The 21,826-nt window shown below is 37.8% G+C and overlaps 1 protein-coding gene across 2 annotated transcripts in view; it reads right to left on the bottom strand.

The window, feature by feature from the left end:
• The window catches only part of vash2 (vasohibin 2), a 40,763-nt gene that overhangs the window by 14,488 nt on the left and 4,449 nt on the right, over positions 1–21,826 (bottom strand). Inside the window, exons 2-6 of one of the 2 annotated variants that reach the window (XM_048207382.1) lie at positions 17,316–17,404; positions 16,704–16,760; positions 16,387–16,461; positions 7,687–8,068; positions 5,230–5,354 (exon numbers count right to left, since the gene is read on the bottom strand). In XM_048207382.1, coding sequence (XP_048063339.1) covers positions 5,230–5,354; positions 7,687–8,068; positions 16,387–16,461; positions 16,704–16,760; positions 17,316–17,404 — 728 coding nt within the window. Of the gene's footprint in view, positions 1–5,225; positions 5,355–7,686; positions 8,069–16,386; positions 16,462–16,703; positions 16,761–17,315; positions 17,405–21,826 lie in introns of those variants that run through there. The other variant, XM_048207383.1, reaches the window with a different exon arrangement.

Genomic DNA, 21,826 nt, shown 5'->3' with positions numbered 1-21,826 from the left:
TTCACGAGCCGTCACGTATTTGCGAGCTTGTAGCTGGAATCTCACGAGAACTTTAAAGCTTACAGGCTTCCGTACGTCTTCTGGGATTTTTAACGGTTCGATTCCCTCAAGTTTGCATTCGATGCATCCTCGATATCAAGAACACATCCGGGTACTTTCATGCGTCCTCCGTTCTTGAGTATTGGAACGAACTTCGACGGTTGATGTTGGCATAGAGCAAGAACACAAGACCGCAAGATCGCTGAAGAACGCATATTGAGAAACAGCCAGAGGCTTTTGAAAACGATGGCATGGCTGCCCACATTCGCTCTGTGTATCCTTGACGACCGTGTAAACAATAACATGGAGACTGAACTGCAATCTTTGCTGACTTTGTTGTCATTTTAAGCAGCCATTGTGCAGTTAAACTCTGCATATTTTTAATACTGCAGCTGCCTTCATTCGCAAAAGGAAACTGTTTACGGTCATGTGACATGCGTTTTTGGTTGTGTAGTGTAGACGGAGATCGTTTCTGAAATGCTGTGGAAACGCCAGTGTAGACAAGGTACTTTTTCATTTTAAAATGCTGTTTTAAAACAAAAATGCATTAGTGTAAACTGGGCCTGAAACACAACCATTGCGTTTTCAAACTAAAATGGGCTCTGCAGCATTTTCGAAAGTCTATGTCGTCGGCGTAGTGTAAACGACAGGCGTAACCGTAGCAAAAGTTAGGCATTTTAAAACGAAAACGCATAGTGTAAATGGGGCCCGAGTTAACAATAACAACACTGCTCATAAGTATAGCACTGAAAATATGAATCAATGCTTCATATGACAGAAAGGATTGTATAGAATGAACAGATTCAATAGAATGAAATTTTTTCTGTTTTACGTATGAGAGAGAAAACTTTTAGAACTTTTATCATTATATATTAGAGAGAAGACTGTTTAGTCTGAACCAATTCACTAGAACAAATCAGACTTTCTAATGCTACATATGAGAGCGATGACTGATTTGAACTGCTACAGGGTTCTTATAAAAAGTAGCTTGGAACTGGAAAACCTACATTTGAAAACTACTGTCACACTACTAAAAATTTAGTTAATTGGTATTGTTGCAACAAAAGGTTAGGTCACATTAACGAAATTCCGGAAAAATGTAAAAAAAAAAAACGGCTCATTGTCCATATTGTATGTATGAAGTATGATGTATGAAGCACCACTCACACAGAAGTCAATTTCAAACCAAGCAGCTTTCTGATGATCAACTTGAACCCGTTACAAAATCTGCTTGGAGGAATCACATGAAATTCCAGAATGCGTGGATTCCTATTGAAATGACTCGAATTCACCTGCAAAAATTCGCTGAAAAGCGTTAAATGTGACCGCACCCTTAGTTACTCCCCAACACATACAAACTAAAACACACCGGCTTTAACATAATCCGTTGCATCAAAGGATGAAGTTACATCATCAGATGCTGAGCTCTGAAATGCTAAAACACAACAGGACCTAGGGCTGCACGATATATCGCATGAGATTGTCATGCGCAGACAGAGCCGTAGTTCACTGACAAGCCACGCAATATCGCGTTCATTATCGAAGGTGATTCATCTGCGATATGAACGCGATATTGCATGGCTTGTCAGTGAACTACGGCTCTGTCTATTAAATGCCGCTGAAAGCAGGTGATGCCGATTTAGCGGTAATCAGGGAACCGGCTTTACTGACGAAATGCGCGTGACAATCTCATGCGATATATCGTGCAGCCCTAACAGGACCTGCTGATTATCACTGTATGTTCATGTAGAAAGATTATTCATTGGTTCATTTGAGTGTGACATGTCAGTGAGGCCTGCATCCACCACAGCTGTTGCATTGAACTCACATCCTATTAGAGCGGATGCCAACCGAGCGTAATGCCTGAGGGCAGTTGTACTGACAGGAGAGGTTGTTTAAAAGCTACTTTGCTTAAATAACAAGTCCTAACTCCCTGTGCTATGTCTTTTTTTCCACAGATTAGGAATCCCTTTGTGTTTATTTCTTGCTAAAATAGCTACTTCTGTCAGGGAGGAAGCTTTGCTATCTATCACTATGTCACTTTTTATGACTCTGTTCCTAGTAGATACACAGCACTGCCAATATTTCCCAGGGGCAGAACTAAAAGGAAAGAAATCTTATTTCCTCAACACCACAAACAAAAGGAGCCCGAGTTCTCCCTTGTAAAGTGATCAGCAGTGCTAAAAGGGACTTTCTGGTCCACTCAGCATAATAAAAGTGCTTCTCCACTAGTACTTGTGCCGCTGCTATAGAAACATTAAAGTCAAGCGCCTGGACAAGAGAAACAGGGTTGTGCTTTGGTAACGTGAGAACCCGCCAACCGTGTGCTGCTAGAGGAGATTAGTCAACGAATTACCACCACCTGTTTCGCAGTGTCACCATCACAGCTCTAATGAGGACGCACTGCGTTAAGGCCACTGCATGAACATGAAACATGAGCAGACAATGTGTCGTCTTCAGTGTTTAGTAACCTCAATGACTGCTACAAAAGCTTACACAGTGTCTATGAATGTCAAGGAGTATTCACACTGACTGCGATTTGAAGTGGAAAAGTGTCAAAATTACTAATTTTCACAGAACAATTGGAATTTTGTTGTAATGTATATATTTCTGTCATGACAAATCTTGGATTGTTTGGCTTGGTAATTAGGGCTGCAACAATAAATCGATGCATCGTAAATTGAGAAATGATTCTGGATCGATTCTGAGATTTTCTGAAGGCATCGCAATTCTCTCGAATCGATACTGAGCTTAGTTTTTAACAGCAGATGGCACTACGTGCTTTAGAAACAGCCATACTCTGCTTGCATCCAATTCGTTACACATACCACTTGAACATTCTATAAAATAATCATTCATAAATTTAAAGCATTAAAAGCATTCTGAGGTGCAAGTACATTCTCAGACTCAGACAAATGCACGAGCGCTCTTCTTGGTGAGCATTTGAGCATGCGGTTAAAAACTAACGCCATTAAAAACGCCATCTGCTGTTAAAAACTTCTAAAAAGTTCAGAATCAATTCAACAGAGAATTCCAATGCATTCAGAAAATCTCAAAATCAATCCTCGATCTCCATTTCTCCTTTTCGGCTACATGCTTCTGCTGAACAAAAGTACTAAGAATTGCTGTAAGCTCCGTTGAAATATGCGGATACAAAACCGAATGCCTATTTCAGCTGAACAAGTTCACATGCCATCAATGCTTTGTCACTGTATCCTCATAGCAACTATATTGTCTGCTTGCTGCTACACAAACACAATATTGTATCTACGCTAGCTGCTAATATGCTTAGTAATTCACTCTAAGCATTAAAGGTGCTAAAGAGGATGTTTTGTTTTATACATTTTTGCAATATTACATGAAACTGTCTTTACTAACTGATAAAAGATTTATTAGGTGCACTGAAAGTAATAATATTAACATACATCATCTGTGCACGAGGTAGGGCCTTAAAAACATCAGCCAATCGTTTACACGATCATCGCGTAAACGATTGGCCCTCTGGCTTGTCAATCACTGCCATGACGTTCCTTGTGAGAGACGAGTGCGGCTGCGCGCTCCAGTAACTTTCCACACTCTACAGGCGCCGCATGCAATGTTTTTGTCAGGAGTAACAACTGCAGATTATGAGTTACCTGCGGTGAGTCCGACATAATGAATCCACTAACACGACACAGCGAATGCCGGTGGTAAACACTCGTGTTCCAATACTCGTGCACAAGTTTTGGGAGGCGTTCCCTCGAAATGAGCTGTGAAGGAGGGGGGTTGTTCTTATGCATGCGCTCATTTCAAAAACTCACTAACAGTCTTTGGTTTCTCAGTCGACGAAAAGATCCTCTTTAGCACCTTTAAAACAGGACTGTTAACATGACACATGATTTTAAACCTCATGAATGACAGTTCACTTATCTTAGATATTGAATTTCAGAGGAATTCTGAAAGCGCGCTGCAACTGCTACAGCAAATGCTGACCAAGTATATGAAGGATGAGCAGCGAGCTCATTGGCTACTGATACAGCAGGAACCAATCAGCTGTGCCCTATAGAATGATGCGATTGCAAGCCGACTGAGTTAAGGACCTATCAGCCTGCGTCATCTAGAGTTTCATAACAGAACTTTATATATATATACACACACTAGTATAATATATACTAATTTTTTAATGTTATATATATATATATATATATATATATATATATATATATATATATATATATATATATATATATATAACACATTCAAAAATTAGTTTAGAAAGAAATTATTTTATTCAGCAAGCATGCCTTAAATTGATCGAAAGTAAACAGTAAATAAATTTATAATGTTAAAAAATGTTCTATTTCAAATAAATTATGTTCTTTTGAACTTTCAAAGAAACTTGAACAAACATACACATATATATAGGGGTAGCGTTAGTGTAAGGGGATAGAATATACAGTTTGTACAGTATAAAAACCATTACGCCTACTATAGAGAGTCTCGATAAACCGTGTGTGTGTGTGTGTGTGTGTGTGTGTGTGTGTGTAAAAAACAAAAAAAAATTCAATTGACTAGTCAATTTTGTAAATACAAAGTTTTGCACATCAGTCAAGCCAAGTAGGAACAGCATCTCGGTGACCTTGGTGACCACAGATTTAATCGCTGTTAGTGTGAACGCTCCTTGAATGGCTTATTTTCAAAGGATTTTTAATAAAAGCTGTCTAATTACAGTACATTCAAAGAGCATGAGCATCCAAAAAATTATGACTAAAAATGTGTCAACATTTAATAAATGGACCCCAAAGTAATTACTTTTTAAGCTTGATGCAAGTCATGACGAGTCACTGCCAATAAACCACTAACAGCTAAAAGGGATAGTCATCATTCACCCTCAAGTTGTTCCAAACCTGTATTAATTTCTTTCTTCTGCTACAGAAGATGGGTAACCAAACAGTTGATGGGTCCTATAGGTACTATACTTATAGAAAATAGTACTATGGAAGTCAGTGGGGCCCATCAACTGTTTGGTTACTGACATTCTTCAAAATATCTTCTTTTGTGTTCAGCAGAAGAAAGACATTTTTGGGTGAATAATTTTTAGGTGAACTTTAAGATTTTCTCGACAGAGACTTTTCTACCAAGCAACTTTAACAAAAGTGCATGTATTTCCCTGTACTGAGCTTCCACAACATCAAAGTGTCCATTACTTACGATTTGTCTCTTCTGTGGACGTGTTGGCGTCTTTGGGGACTGCTGGCTGATCGGCGGCGTGGTGATAAAGACTTGCCTCGGGTTCGTTCTTTAATTGGAGACTGAGCGCTGGACGACTTGAGGATCTGCAATAAAACCCAGTTGTTTTAAAACTTTCATTAATTTCACATATTTTATATTCATTATTTTTATATTTGTGAATAAGTTAATATATTATGCAAGTGAGATTATAAAGTTATATAGAGAGAATGAGGTAATTTATTATCTTCAGTTTGTTCATGAAATTAGGATTTCAAGGCAATTAGAATGAAAATGGGCTTCAAATCTTCAAGGTGGTAAAAGTCAAGCTGAGAAAGGAACAGATGAGGAATACTGCCTATCATCGGCTCGACAGGGGTCCGGTGCTAGAAAACAACAAATCTACAATCACTTTATTAACCGGGTATGGCTTGAACTTTTTCACACCACAGGGAGCAAATGCTGAGTCGCTCTCACTGTGTTTTCTCATTAGTGACTGCAGCACAAATAAAGCTAGCGTTATGAAAGACTCCACATTATGTTCATTAACTTGATGATGTTCATTAACTTCATTATGCTACTAGACAACAGATTTCCCAAACACTCAGTCACTCGATACATTGTGCTTTCCCAAAATGAGCAGCACAAGCGATGAGAGGCAACTTGACATTGCAATGTTCTCAATTGTTATAGTTAATTTTTAGAATGAGATTTATAATGAATGACTCTATCGGCTCCATGTTGATGATGCCAGATGCTGGGTTTTCAGTACATCAAGAAACTCTTTCAAGATGGATTGCCAAAGTAAATTTTGATTTCATGTTGTCTTAAATGCACAAGCAATTTCTGCAAATCCATATGTATATGTTATGTCCTCAAACATTCCTATATCACATGTTCTGAGATGTTCATATAGCTAAAATATAAAAGACAAATTGCAAAAACATTTAGGTTTTGAACATTCCCAAATTCAGCATCCATAAAAAGATGCATTCCTTTCAGACATCCAGAGCGGAGTTTCCACTCTCTGCTCACGCCGTTCATGGAAACTATGTCATAGCTGACTGCGGTCAAGTCAAGGCCGCATCTGAGAAACGGAGCACATGACCTACTTTTTACTGTCTACATGATAAACATGTCCTGTATTACAGTCATACAGATGATCTCAAGCTAGTCTGCTGGTTTAACTCTTCAGAGACATCCAAGGACAAATATGAACACTGCTGATCCTGGTTCAGTCATAAATGAACCAGGGTAAAACAGAAATGTTTACTTTAAAATAACTCGGAGTAAAGGCAAGCGTGATCTTTGTAATGTGGCTCCACCTACCACAGGAAGTCTGACCTTATTTAGTTCCCACTGAATTAGCTTAGTTTTGAGAGGGACAATAGCACTGCGTCCAAAATCGCGTACTGTCTGAGTAGGTACTACATTTGAATTTGAATTTACTGCGCGACCGTTAAAAAATCATGCTCTATATAGTATGAATATGGGTAGTATGAATGAAATTCAGACGTACTATATCCACCATGTTGTTACTGTCACGTGACCAACCAGCGTCAGTTGCATCGCTTCACTTCCATTCATAAATCCCCTCCCGTGGCCTCATGGGATAGTAAAGTGTCCATCGAATGCACACTTCTGTATATCGGTGGAAGTAGTAGTCATCCAGGGATTTTTCGCCTACTATTTTTCAAATATTATGTATTTCGACATACTACTGTTTTGCCGTACTGTTTTTTGCATACTATATAGTATGGAAGTATTCGATTTCGGATGAAGCGTAGGTCTCTGTTCCAAAACCTAAGATATGTAGTTTTGGTAAAATTATAAGGCAGCATAAATATAAATATCAATAATATATTTATAAAATATCTCAATAATATACTTAAAGAAAATATCTATAATGTACTATAGTTATGATATTTTGATTAAAATTTTATTTACAACATTTCTCATTTTCGTTTAGTTAAGTTGAAGTACTAAAATAACCAAAACTAAATAAACCATGACAAAAAAATTAATAAAAAATATATAATATCTAAAATATATAATAGAAAATACAATATATAATAAAAATTATAAGGCAGCATAAATATGAATATCAATAATATATTTATAAAATATCAATAATATATTATAGTTATATTTTGAGAACTAAAATAACAAACTAAATAAACCATGACAAAAAAATCTAATAAAAAAAAAAAAAAAAAAATATATATATATATATATATATATATATATATATATATATATATATATATATATATATATATATATATATATATATATATAGTTATATAACAAAATTACTAAAAATTTAAAATGAAATCAGAAAATATAAAAATGAAAACGAATTCAAAATATTAACAAAAACTATGATACTATATCAATAATACTAAAATAACACTGTGCCATAGAAGGCTATGGACTCACCTTCATCCTCATGTCACGGCCGTGCTTCTCCAGCTCTTTGCGCATGTCTTCACGGCCCTGCTTGCAGGCGTTGATCACCAGATAGTTCCACTCAATAGGCTGGAAAACATGCGGATTGTGGGGCACGTACAGGCCAATTTTGATCTTCTTCATGGTGTGCTGGTAGCGACGGTATGAGTCCTCAAAGTCGAACACCAACTCGCTGAGTGTACGAAAGCTCAGAGATCTGTCCATAAGGTCAGCACGCCGACTCATACCCAGGGTGCCGTAGCGGCCATTACAGTAAACGCCCAGCACCACGTGATGGAAGTGGTGGCCGGAGAACTGGGTCTTAAAGCTGATGGGGAACCGCTCCACAGAGGTCAGACCGTTGGTTAGGTAGCTAACAGCAACAGGGTCAAGGATTTCATTAACAGTACAGTTTCGTTAACGTTCATTTGTGATGGGTTTACTCAAAACAGGGTGGATGAAATCAGTATAATTTACAAGCTCAGAAATAGCAGCTGTTTGAGAATGAGGTGATAATTAAATGCCAAACTGATTTTTTTCTGTGTTAAAATTCAGAGGATACCAAAGTGTTTCATGAAAAATACCAAAGCCTCTAAACTTAATGTGAACTATTGATTTTTTTCTATCTGATTTGTCTTTGTACTTTCAGAAAGTTTGGTTTCAGTCACACTTCCTGAAAATCAATAAGCTACTGTAGGTCAATAAAAAGCTGCCATGCTGTGAATCAGGCAATGAATTAACAACTAGTTTTTAATTTAAAACTCACTTAAAATATATAACAGCTAAAATGTATGTGTATGTTCTCAGAACCGACACTCTGACTGAGAGCTTAATTGCATTTATTTTTTTAAAATAACAAAGTTGTGCTTCCTAACTCAATTTTGGAAATTCAGAGTGAAATCCATTTGTTCTAAATACACAAATGACACATCTAATTATGCGCCTTGTTGAGGAGTGCTGTTACTTTTTTAAACAATCAGGTGAAATATGAGAAATAATCCCACAGATTTACAGTATTGAATGAAGTATCTACAGTAGCCACTCAGATCACTCTAGTAACCACGTAACAATTCGCTACCACACTGAACACCTTAGAAACTGCATAGCGATGCAACCACTGCAACCACTCTAGCATTGTGGTGACCACCTTTGCAACAATAAAACCCTAGCACTGGCCAAGCAACCACCCAGAATTCACAAGCAACCACATAACACAAAAAAACACCCTGAATGCCTTACAAATGGCATAATAACACTTTAGCAACCACCCATAACACTCAAGCAGGTCACCTTTAAGTATGTTTCAAAACAACCTATAAAGCACACCCTAGCAATGACCTATTGTAACAGAGGCCAGCTAGTGAGAGCTGTGCAGGTAAAACTCACTCCCCTGATCTCAAGAGGTGCACTAGCGACTGACGCAAGAGACTGCGGTCTTTAACGTCCTTGTTAGCACATGCCTCCCATGCCTGAGACGCTGATTTGAGTCCCACTCGAAGCGGGATGAGTAGGACCAGAGGTGTTACATTGGTGCCATGACCCGGATGGGAGTGAGGTTTAGGGGGTGAGTGTAATGGAGGCCAGCTTGTAAAAGTTGTGCAGGTAAACCTCACTCTCCTGATCTCAAGAGGCACACTAGCGACTGACGCTAGAGACTGCGGTCTTTAGCGTCCTTGTTAGCGCATGCCTCCCATGCCTGAGACACTGATTTGAGTCCCACTCGAAGCGGGACAAGTAGGACCAGAGGGGTTACATTGGTGCCGTGACCCGGATGGGAGTGAGGTTTAGGGGGTGAGTGTAATGGAGGCCAGCTTGTAAAAGTTGTGCAGGTAAACCTCACTCTCCTGATCTCAAGAGGCACATTAGCGACTGACGCTAGAGACTGCAGTCTTTAACATCCTTGTTAGCGCATGCCTCCCATGCCTGAGACGCTGATTTGAGTCCCACTCGAAGTGGGATGAGTAGGACCAGAGGGGTTACATTGGTGCCGTGACCCGGATGGGAGTGAGGTTTAGGGGGTGAGTGTAATGGAGGCCAGCTCCATTAGACTGCTGTCTTTACAGACACCAATTTGAGTCCCGCTCGAAGTGGGATGAGTAGGACCGGAGGGGTTACACTAGCAACCACATAATGCACTAAGAACACTCTGAAAGTCTTATAAGCTGCATAACACCCTAGCAGCCACCCATAACCCTCTAGCATTGTGGTAAACACTTTTGCATGAGCAAGCACCAACAAGAACACCCCAGCAACCAAATAATGACACACACAAAAAATATAAAAATAAATAAATTATTTTAAAATACTGAAATCACAAACGTACTCTAATAAAAAGACAAACATCTCAAATCAAACAAAAGCTTTTTGTTTCCATGAAGTTGCAGAATGTGATTGAAGTTGGTCAGCAGACACTCGGCTAGACTGGCCTTCCCCTTGGGCTTTTCCTTCTCTCTGCCTGATCTCTTCTGTAGTCTTATGTAAGCGATCAGTGCTCACTGCGGCATGGCCACACATGATGCGGCAGTTGCTGCCATGAGGAGTCACCAGGCTGTGAGTCTATCTGCAGGGTTCACACCAGGATTCTGGTCTGCAACTAGGGACAAAAAAAGACTACTTTTTGACCATAATGCCATCAATCACATCAGTAAACTGAGTGGTGTTTGTTTTTGGGTATGCATGATGAAATTTAAGAACTAGGGTACAAACAAACTGGAAAGAGATTAGCATGATTGCTGTTCTCTTTTCTGATGCTAAATTTGAATTCATGTGGCCTTGAGGTTGCTAAAATGAGGAAACGATGCTTTATTCTTTGCAACCACCCGCTAAATGAATCATTATCATCACACTTGTCAGTAAACAGTGTGCCTGTGTCATTTTGCAGTTGGGTACGGCACAAGCGGCCAAGTCAGCCAAGAGCACATACCACAGATCTGTTGAGCCATGTGTGTCCAACAACACAACGCAACGTCCTGGAACTGCTTCACTGCTTTGCCATCTGCCTTTCAAAGACAATCACCAGCACAATATGCTTGTAGTCTATAACATAAGCATATTCATCTATTAATCAAAGACTCCAGTGGTCCACAAACAGAAAAACACATTCCTCAGATTATAACTACCAAAAAAAAATAGTTTTCACAATTCTACACTGCAAAATGTCCTTTTTTAATACGATGCTTTTTACTTGTTTTCCATTAAAATATCTAAAAATCCTTTAAAAACAAGATAAATAAAATAAGATAAATTAATAATTAATCACAAATTAATCACGGCTGAGAAATTATCCCTAAAAGATATAAAGTCATTATTGTGTTAAATGAGAAAAGCACCAAATAGACATAAAAAAAAATAGCTTTAGAAATTTTTTTTATTTGATTCAACATAAAAATTATTACTCAAACTTTCAGGCTTCAATGGTCATGAGCGCGAGTACATGATAATTTTCATTTTTGGGTGAACTATCTCTTTAATGGGTAAACAGATAAACTCTGACCAATAAGAGGACAGTTTTACTCACATGTGACTTGCATAAACACATTTTGGTATGCTTTGAAATGTTGCCTTGTGAAAGCGAACTGAACCATAAAGAAAATGCAACATTGTAGCAAATTATGTCCCTGTTTAAGAACAAAACGATCCAAAACGCCCTTAAAGAAAATAAAGGCCCATTCCATATGTTTTGTTCTTTTGCAGCTCTTTTGAGTTTCGCTTTCTCTCTGTATGTGTACACAGATACACACACCCACAAAACCCCCCGCCAGTGTAACAATGAGAAGACTCCAGAGGATCACATTACCCATCAGTAGGGCCATGTGATCCTCTCAGCAGCAGTGCCGTGGATTTCAACATTCTTATCTGCAACGCATGCATTCCCAAACCTGCTGGGATTACTTCTGCTATAGGTTCCAAGAACACAGTGTGAGGAAATGCACTTGTTTTGTCTTCATTTGAATATGCAGACAGTCTTTTTACAACTTTACAATACAAGGCATTTGGTCACACTTTATATTAGGTGTCCTTAACTGCTATGTACATACATCAAAAAAAATAATTACAATGTAATTATTGTGTTCATATTGAATTGCAAAACACTTTTGCTGCTATTGAGGTTGGATAAGGGTAAGGACATTGACTGGTTTGGTGGTATGGGTAGGTTTAAGGGTGGGCTAAGGGGTAAGGGAAGGGTCAACAGTGAGTACGTTTACATGCAAACCAGTAAGCTGATAACTCACAAATATCAGCTTATTGAAATAACCAGTTTTCCCTGTATACATGCAAAACAGTAAAATGACCACGCAAGTAAACCATGTTTATATGGCTTTATTAATAAATCGGGTTATTTCCCTGTAGTGACGTCAAAAATAATAATTTGCATATCTAACTCCAAGTACTCCATATGTTATGTCAGTTGCGATGTTAAATAAAGCTTGCGACATGTCAGCGAGAAACTTACAGCTCATATATTATTCTCTCATGCAGTTACAGATACAGCGTTTTGACTGAACCACTTCTAATTCTGCTGCATGAGAGATGAGAACACATTTTTACAATTTTCTGGGTCTTGAAAGAGTCTGTGTTTATGATGGGTTTGATATATAAAACGCTCGCTCTGTCTGGATGTGTGTTTAAATCTGCACTATGGATGCGTTTCTGTCAAGTATCAAACATGCGCACGTCAATAAGCCGACAGAACGCAGGTTAATGCTCTTACATGCCGCGCAAAAATAGGGTATGAGGCAAAAAACTACCTGTTCCGACCCATTTATTCTTAAGACATTTATGACCTTACTCCAATAAAAGAAAACGGGTTACCACGTTTACATGACCACGGTCGTTGTCGGCTTATTAAGCATAATCAGCATAAGAACGTGCATGTAAACGCATTCAGTGTAATTATAGACGTAATTACAGAAATTAATTACAGCTGTAATTACATTTTAAATATAACACATGTGCAATGTATCAAATTATTAATTTAAATGTTAGTACATAGTAGTTAAATACACCTAATATATAGTGGGACATAATATAAAGTGGGGCCAGACATCCAGGTAATCCAGCAAGGACAAACACCTACAGTTAAGAAAATTATTATCAGGATATCATCTTTTTGACTTTCAGACCCAACGTTTAAAGAAGTGATTTCTGTGCTAATAGCAGCCCCAAATGGAATTAAACTAGAAAAGTCCCATCCCCAAACTCATGCCATTGGTTTTGAGCTGCCTTTCTGAAAGTTCTGATTGGGTAACATCAAAATCCCTTTAAAGGATTAGTCCACTTTCAAATAAAATTTTCCTGATAATTTACTCACCCCCATGTCATCCAAGATGTCCATGTCCTTTTTTCTTCAGTCAAAAAGAAATTAAGGTTTTTGATGAAAACATTCCAGGATTATTCTCCTTATAGTAGACTTCACTGGCCTCCAAACGGTTGAAGGTCAAAATTACAGTTTCAGTGCAGCTTCAAAGGGCTTTAAATGATACCAGATAAGGAATAAGGGTCTTATCTAGGGAAACATTCGTCATTTTCTAAAAAAAAAAAAAAGAAATAATTGACCTGTGGAGGGCAGTAATATACTTAGCAGCGTCTACACTGCCGGAATTCTAATAGAGAAGAAGAAGAAGACAAGTTCAAGACAAACGTCTACGGTTAAAACGTATATGATTTTTTTTTTTTTTTTTTTAGAAAATGACCAATCGTTTCGCTAGATAAGACTCTTATTCCTCGTCTGGTATCGTTTAAAGCCCATTGAAGCTGAACTGAAACTGTAATTTTGACCTTCAACCGTTTGGAGGCCATTGAAGTCCACTATAAGGAGAATAATCCAGGAATGTTTTCATCAAAAACCTTAATTTCTTTTCGACTGAAGAAAGAAGGACATGGACATCTTGGATGACATGGGGTGAGTAAATTATCAGGAAATTTTTATTTGAAAGTGGACTAATCCTTCAAGGCAAGTCATTTCTTTTGGCAGCCATCTTTGAAATGCCTCTCGGGCAGCTATTTCAGTCATGCAAGTGCAGCTCCTATATCTTTTAATGGGGAAACATTAAATTCTCCAAAGCTGTTCACCAAGCTTACAGTTAAATTTCATATTTGAAATCACCAAAGAAATCTGACAACTGTCTCATAAATTTTGTTTTCAGGCTGGACCAGCCAATGCGCATATGCAGTCATAAGCGCGCATCTCAGCTTCTAACGGCAGCTGCAGTGACGCAATGACTTTACCAATTGGCAACTGGCTCCTTTATTTAGAAGAAGTGACTTATTCTCCCATATTGTGCATTACATTTTCTCTCATTCATAGTAATATGAGTGCACCATCTTTGTATATCTAAAGTCTTTGGTAACATGCGGGCACAGTCAGATTCTTTGTTGCAGCGCTTAGGGCTATTTTTCAAGACTCCTATTTCAGTGATATTTTATGTGCTTTATTTAAAAAAAATTGCTTACAGCAACTTTAACTTTCCAACAACAATAGCCTCAGTGTTCTCTGATACTCTTACGCTCTTTGTCCATTATGATGATTGAGTCATCTGCGACTTTACGAGAACCGCATCAAGAGCACTGTAGATTAAAAGACGGGTTTTGTACACAAAGATACAAATCTCAAAGTGACGTAAACTGGAACCCTTCATCTTCCCGCTCAACACAACAAATCTGCACAGAGAGAAAGCATCTATTTGCAACTAATGAGCCATGAGGTGCTTAACTCAAAGTGAAGTCTACACTGCAGATCCTGTCAAACACACCATAATCTGTAAAGAACTTGGCATTTCCATGGACGATGATGCCATTCACCTTGTGTTAACCCCTGGCCTGGGTCTGCTGAGATAACTGACACTAATAGTTTCTCAAGGAACACACCCTCCCAGTGGCACTAAATGGCACAGCTGCATCCACTACATGGACAGGAAGCTCTGCCTGCCTTCAGGAGAATCTACTACGACTCCTAGTTTCCTAGCAACAGCTGAACGTAAAAGCTTCAGGCTGAGTTGAAAGGGTGGGGGATCATGAGGAAAGACAGTGATCTGAAGCACATTGCCTTAGATAGATCGCTGCTTAATCCTCCATCCCAATTTTAGCAATTGAGATATCAAAAACAACAATAAAAGTTAGGGAGAAATGGGGCTTTCCCAAGACAAATTAACAGTGCTACATGTGCTCAATAGAAATAATTATATTTATGAGTACTGATTTAGCTTAGGGACTAAAAGACGTTCAAGACTAAAACAAAAAACACTAAATGTCTATATTTTCGTGTGCTATCCACAATGCAAGAGTATTATGAGTGTTAAAGATGGCTTGAAATGAAAAATCACCCTATCGGTTTTCTAAATGCATGTTATTGATCTTATTGTGAATGATTAATATATATACATGTTTCATTTTTAATTTTTTTCTTGACCTTGTTATTTTACTAAAAAAAATAAGATGAATTAGAGAATGCCCTTGGTCAATCACTGTTATTTTAGTATTATTTATATACAATTAAAACTTTTAATATTATTATTAATAATAATAATATTTTATTATAATTTTATTAATAATATTAATATAATTTTAATATTTCTATTTAGCTTTCATTTATTTTTATTTCAGTTTAGTATCTTTAGTACTTAAACTGATTTTATATATATATATATATATATATATATATATATATATATATATATATATATATATATATATATATACATATATACATACATATATACACACACACACGGAAAGTATTCAGACCCCCTTAAATTTTTCACTCTTTGTTATACTGCAGCCACTTGCTAAAATTATTCAAGTTAATTTTTTGACTTTCTACAACTTTCTCCCATCTCCCGACTGCATCTCTGAAGCTCAGCCACAGTGATCTTTGGGTTCTTCTTTACCTCTCTCACCAAGGCTCTTCTCCCCCGATAGCTCAGTTTGGCCGGACGGGCAGCTCTAGGAAGGGTTCTGGTCGTCTCAAATGTCTTCCATTTAAGGATTATGGAGGCCACTGTGCTCTTAGGAACCTTAAGTGCAGCAGAAATTTTTTTGTAACCTTGGCCAGATCTGTGCCTTGCCACAATTCTGTCTCTGAGCTCTTCAGGCAGTTCCTTTGACCTCATGATTCTCATTTGCTCTGACATGCACTGTGAGCTGTAAGGTCTTATATAGACAGGTGTGTGGCTTTCCTAATCAAGTCCAATCAGTATAATCAAACACAGCTGGACTCAAATGAAGGTGTAGAACCATCTCAAGGATGATCAGAAGAAATGGACATCACCTGAGTTAAATATATGAGTGTCACAGCAAAGGGTCTGAATACTTAGGACCATGTGACATTTCAGTTTTTCTTTTTTAATAAATCTGCAAAAATGTCAACAATTCTGTGTTTTTCTGTCAATATGGGGTGTTGTGTGTACATTAATGAGGGAAAAAAATGAACTTAAATGATTTTAGCAAATGGCTGCAATATAACAAAGAGTGAAAAATTTAAGGGGGTCTGAATACTTTCCGTACCCACTGTATATTTATTTTAATTTCAGTCTTAGTCATTATATTTCTAATTTTCTTTTACGTTTTTTTAAGTTTAAGCTTTTCATATAATATTAATATTTTATTTCTGGTTTGTTTCAATTAACGTAAATTTTTAATAGTTTTATTTTCTGCTAAAATAACAACAATGTTGTCAATAAAGCCAAAGGATACATTCCAAGGATAACTGCTTCAAGGCATTTGATGGGAAGTGATTCTCGTATCATCTCTCTGGCAGTCTCCATCAACCTGAAAAATATAAAAAATATATGTAATACAGGGTCAATGACTTTCATTTCAGTTTAAAATAAACCTAAACATTGTGTACATCTCTAGATAAAAAGAACACTTTCTTGAATATCAAGAGAGTGCAAGAGAGTAAAATAAGTGTAAAATAAGAAGGAACAGGAAAAAGAAAAGACAATAAACAGGAAATAAGGGGTAGGCAGACAGGATGATTAAAAAAATGCCTGAGCGATGGCATCACTTACCCACTCAGGGGTCTGGTTTTCTTAATCTCAAAAAACTGAGTTCCTGTATGGTTGTATCTGTCAGCAGTTAAGGAGCTACGTCAAGTTTGTATGACTAATTTAGGAATTCTTGTTTTCCTGTTTTTTCATTGTGACTCGTACATCTCAAAATGCACAGCTGCACAACGTCCTGTTGAACCCTATGTCCTCATTACCCTTCACAGATCTAAATCTCTTTGTGGGAGAAAAGTCAGACACAGAGATTTTAATCACACACTATGCTTAACATAAATATCCACAGGAGCTGAAGTGATCTAGCAATGGCTGCCCAAATTATAAAGTAGTACAGAGTCTATAGATGGTGTAATGTCTAACTAAGACTTAATCAAAACCGTAAGTATCAGTGTGCCAGAAATATGCAGGTCCATGGCTAATATCACTCTACATTAAAGAGACATTCCAACCAAAAAGGCACTTTGAGTGACTCAAGCTGACTGAATAAATTACACGGAGCGAAAAAGCATAACTGACACTCCAAAGGAACGAGTACCAATGAATTCATAATGCATCCAGAAGAAGCAGAGTTTTAGAATGCTTTCCCAGAATTAGCAGTTTGTGCAGGGTAAAGGATACTGCAGGTTTCTCATGTAGTTCTGGACGGCATGGAGCCAATCAGGCACAGACATCGATGGCTTAAAGTTTGGAACTGATGGCACGGGGTGCTATGAAACAGAGAGAAGAAATAAAGACATTTATAATGTTACAAAGGATTTCTATTTCAAATAAATGCTGTTCTTTTGAACTTTCTATTCTTCAAAGAATCAAAAATATATCATGGTTTCCATATCATGAAGGGTGTCACTTTTATCCAGCTAAATTTGATAAACTAGTCACAAGGTGACTTCTGGATTGCCCTTTTTACTCTTGTAACTAAAAGAAGATTTGTCAATCAGTCTTTATCATCTGTAGAAACAGTGCCTCATTGAGCATTTCCACCCTTACAATGACACTTCTAACTGCAAAAGGGCAGCGAAGAAAATTAGCAATGAACAAAGGTCGTCCTCTCGCACACAAGCCTCCATTTATAAGAAGAAAAGAAGCAATTAATGAAAGCTAGGAAAAAATCTGTCCTCTATCCAAAACAGGCTCTTTACTACACCACATTAACAGTCTCAATCCAAAGCTTGTCACAAAAAGGCTGGCAGAATTAAGCATGTGTTGCAGGACAGCTGAGGAGACCAGAGCTACTGGGTCACAGGAGGAAAGGGAATCATCTCCTGTTTCCTCTTTATCTCTCTCTGCCAAGCGAGAGAATGAGAGACTGTAGAAAGGTAGGGAAGTAAAGTCTTGTCTGTCTGTGCTGACTTGAAGCTTTTGAACGTATGATAAAGAAACACATAAATGCACTGTACTATGCAGGGCCGGCACTACAGGGCCTCAGCTGCACTGTCCTGCCCCCTCAGTCAAAATAATAGTGAAAATGGATTTTAATGATGAAATGGAATGAACTATTTTTTTTTTGTTATAAAAATCACAATTGCCAAGTGTATTTTATAGCATTAATATTAGGCTACTACAGCAACATTTTGGTTAAAGGACAGTCTGTTTCGCAAAGTCACATTTTGATTGGCACCGGACTTTTGACACCTTAACCTACGAACTTCCCGTGACACAAAGAACACAGCTCTACCGAGTAGGCTAAAGGAATGATAAATTATTTTTTCATGTTTATAGGGCTAGTTAATTGGTCAAAGTTAGTTAGTAGTTTATTTTACTGTATTATTAGCGTTTGTCACCGGTTGCAGTTCAGACTGTTCTAACTTACCATAAAATTATGCATCTGTTAAAGGATTAGTTCACCCAAAAATGAAAATGTCATTTATTACTCAGCCTCATGCAATTCCACACCTGTAAGACCTTCATTAATCTTCGGAACGCAAATTAAGATATTTTTGTTGAAATCCGATGGCTCCATGAGGCCTCCATAGGGAGCAATGATACTTCCTCTCTCAAGATCCATAAAGGTACTAAAAACACATTTAAATCAGTTCATGTGAGTACAGTGGTTCAATATTAATATTATAAAGCAACGAGAATATTTTTGGTGTGCCAAAAAAACAAAATAACGACTTATTTAGTGATGGCCGATTTCAAAACACTGCTTCATGAAGCTTCGGAGCATTATGAATCTTTTGTGTCGAATCAGCGGTTCGGAGCGCCAAAGACACGTGGGCTGCGTCCGAAAACCTAGGTAGCTGTCTTGCTGCCTCACTGTCTTATAAGAGATGACTCTTATAGAGTGACTTGTACGGCAGCGTTTGTGCATGAAGGCATCTCACAAAACTGATTTCGGACAGACTTCTGAGGCAGCATAATAATTTAATGATCTACAGCAATATAGCGTGAGCTTTGGTGAGAACTAAACACATATTTAATTATTACAGTAGTAATTTCTCGATAGAAATTATATCAAAATTGAAATATGTTGGTCTAAATCGTACATTTATACACAAACTGAGCAGCAAACGCAACTTTCGGACGCCATCTTTATTTTTCTAGCTCAACTGTCACAGAATGGAAAGCACAGGATTGTGGGATATCAAAGGCAGCTAAGGATACATCTATGCTTCCTTCAAAAATCGATCTGAGCAAGGTATCTCATGAGACAGGAAGTGAAGCTAACATTGGATTCGGACGTGCCTTGATGCCTTACTACCTTGAAATGTGTCCTCAGAAGGCAGCATTTTCCAGTTTTCGGACGCAGCCGTGATTTCAGCAGTTTGACACGCGATCCGAATCATAATTCGACACGCTGATTCATTGTGCTCCGAAGCTTCCTCAAGCAGTGTTTTGAAATCAGCCATCACTTTATAAGTCGTTAGTTTGTTTTTTTTGGCACACCAAAAATATTCTTGTCGCTTTATAATGGTAATATTGAACCACTGTACTCACATGAACTGTTTTAAATATGTTTTTAGTACATTAATGGATCTTGAGAGAGGAAATGTCATTGCTGGCTATGCAAGCCTCACGGAGCGATCGGATTTCAACAAAAATATCTTAATTTGTGTTCTGAAGATGAACGAAGGTCTTACGGGTATGGAACGACATGAGGGCGAGTAATAAATGACATTATTTTCATTTTTGGGTGAATTACCCCTTCAAAGGTGACCCATTTTTACAAGATGTAATATAAGTCTCAGGTGTCCCCAGAATATGTCTTAAGTTTCAGCTCAAAATACCCCATGGATATTTTTATTATACCATGTTTTACCTGCCTAATTTTGGGTGAGAGAAAAAATGCACTGATTTTGGTGTGTGTACCTTTAAATGCAAATGAGCTTGTGCTCACGCCCACAAGATTGTGATTCCAAACAGTGTTGCCAAGTCCACGGTTTTCCCGTGGAACTGGGCTATAACACTGTTGCCGCGGGTTTTAACGACCCTAAATAACATGATATTTAGCCCCTAGAATGCAAATTTTACCAGTGGAACCCTGCCAAGAATGTGGATTTTACCCCGTCCTGCAGAATTTTGCTCCGACCCAACTCACCTTCCTTCACGTAACTTTAGTAATCCTAAAGACATTCAAGTGTGTTTGATCAGGGTTGTAGCTAAACTGTACAGGACAGCTGTGCTCCAGGACCAGTGTTACTGGTACACCGCTGTTACTTCGTGGCGCCTTGGGTGGAAACATACATACAGGCGGTAATATTATAATAAGATCCCCTTCCTACATCATAAGAAATCTGAGCGGCTCATTTTCACGTTTGCAGAGAAAGGCTTACCTAAACATGTAAGTTAATGGGTTGTCCCTTTTCACATTTTCTGGGTTGAGAGATGTACTGGGGACCCGATTATAGCACTTAAACACGTAAAAAGTCATTTTCATATGTCCCCTTTAAATGTGTCGCAATGAGTGTGTATTTTATAGTAAAGCAGACACAATTAATTACTTTTGGTGATGGTGGTATCATGGTAACTTGTCTGTTATTAGGGTAAAACTGCTGAAATCTAAGACCTATTTATAGACTCTCAGAGAAAAAAAAAGTACAGAAGATGTCACTGGGGTGGTACCCTTTATATCAAAAGATTGCATTTTAGTACCTCAGAAGTACATATTGGTACCAAAAGTGAACATATAAGTACCTAAACGGTACATATTAGAAACTTTTTAAAGGGTACCGTCCCAGTGACAGCTTTTGTACCATGTTTTCTGAGAGTGTATTGTATGTTTTCTGGTAGTTTAAAACATTTATTTCATGGATATTGATGAGTCGAATTTTCAAATAAGTTGGCTTAATCAATTTTCCTTTTTGTTTTAGGTAATAATATTATTCAATGCTCTGCCATCTGTATGTAACGAGTAGTATAACGCGCACATGACTCAACATGAAGGCAGAAAGTCCTTTTAATAATCCAAGAGAAACAGACAAACAGGAGAAAAACAAACTACACTTTACCATAAACAATACCGGATGAAGAACTGAGGAAACACAGGGCTTATAAACATGAGGAAACGTAATCAGGATGAAACAGAACGTGTGTGGGAGTCAGTGGGACTAATTAACAATCAAGGAAATTAACTAGTAAATCAGGCAGGCAAAACGGGAACAGAAAACAGAGAAAACGAAACCAAAACAGGCTACACGTGAGTGACGTGACACTGTATTTTCTCAGTAGCTTTTATTTTCATATTTATAGTAGCAAGAGGTTTGTTTACGTTCCGACAAATACATGAATAGGCCTCATATATTTTTGTAGCAGGAGATATTTTGTCATATCACCCTCTTTTCGTGACTTCAGATGCCCCCTCTTAAAACTGTCTAAATCTGCGGCAGTGTTATGACAGCAGAATAACAATGCTGTTGTTCTGAATAGAATATCTTTTGAAAGAGTCGTGCTTCCTGCAAACACACACCTCTTTCTCAGCACTTAAACATAGAGGTGTTCAGAAACCCAAGGTGTGACAACCGTCATAAGAACTTACAGCCTCATTAAAATGGTGTTTTTGAACACACTGACTAACTACTAGTCGAGTACATTTTCCAAACGAACACATTTTCTCAAATGTTTTTGATGAAAACATTCCAGGATTATTCTTCAATGGCCTCCAAACGGTTGAAGGTCAAAATTACAGTTTC

Source organism: Megalobrama amblycephala, linkage group LG11, assembly GCF_018812025.1.
Source record: "Megalobrama amblycephala isolate DHTTF-2021 linkage group LG11, ASM1881202v1, whole genome shotgun sequence".
NCBI classification, from domain to species: Eukaryota; Metazoa; Chordata; class Actinopteri; order Cypriniformes; family Xenocyprididae; genus Megalobrama; species Megalobrama amblycephala.
Note: the sequence above shows the minus strand (reverse complement) of the source record. Positions and strands in the feature narration are given on the sequence as shown.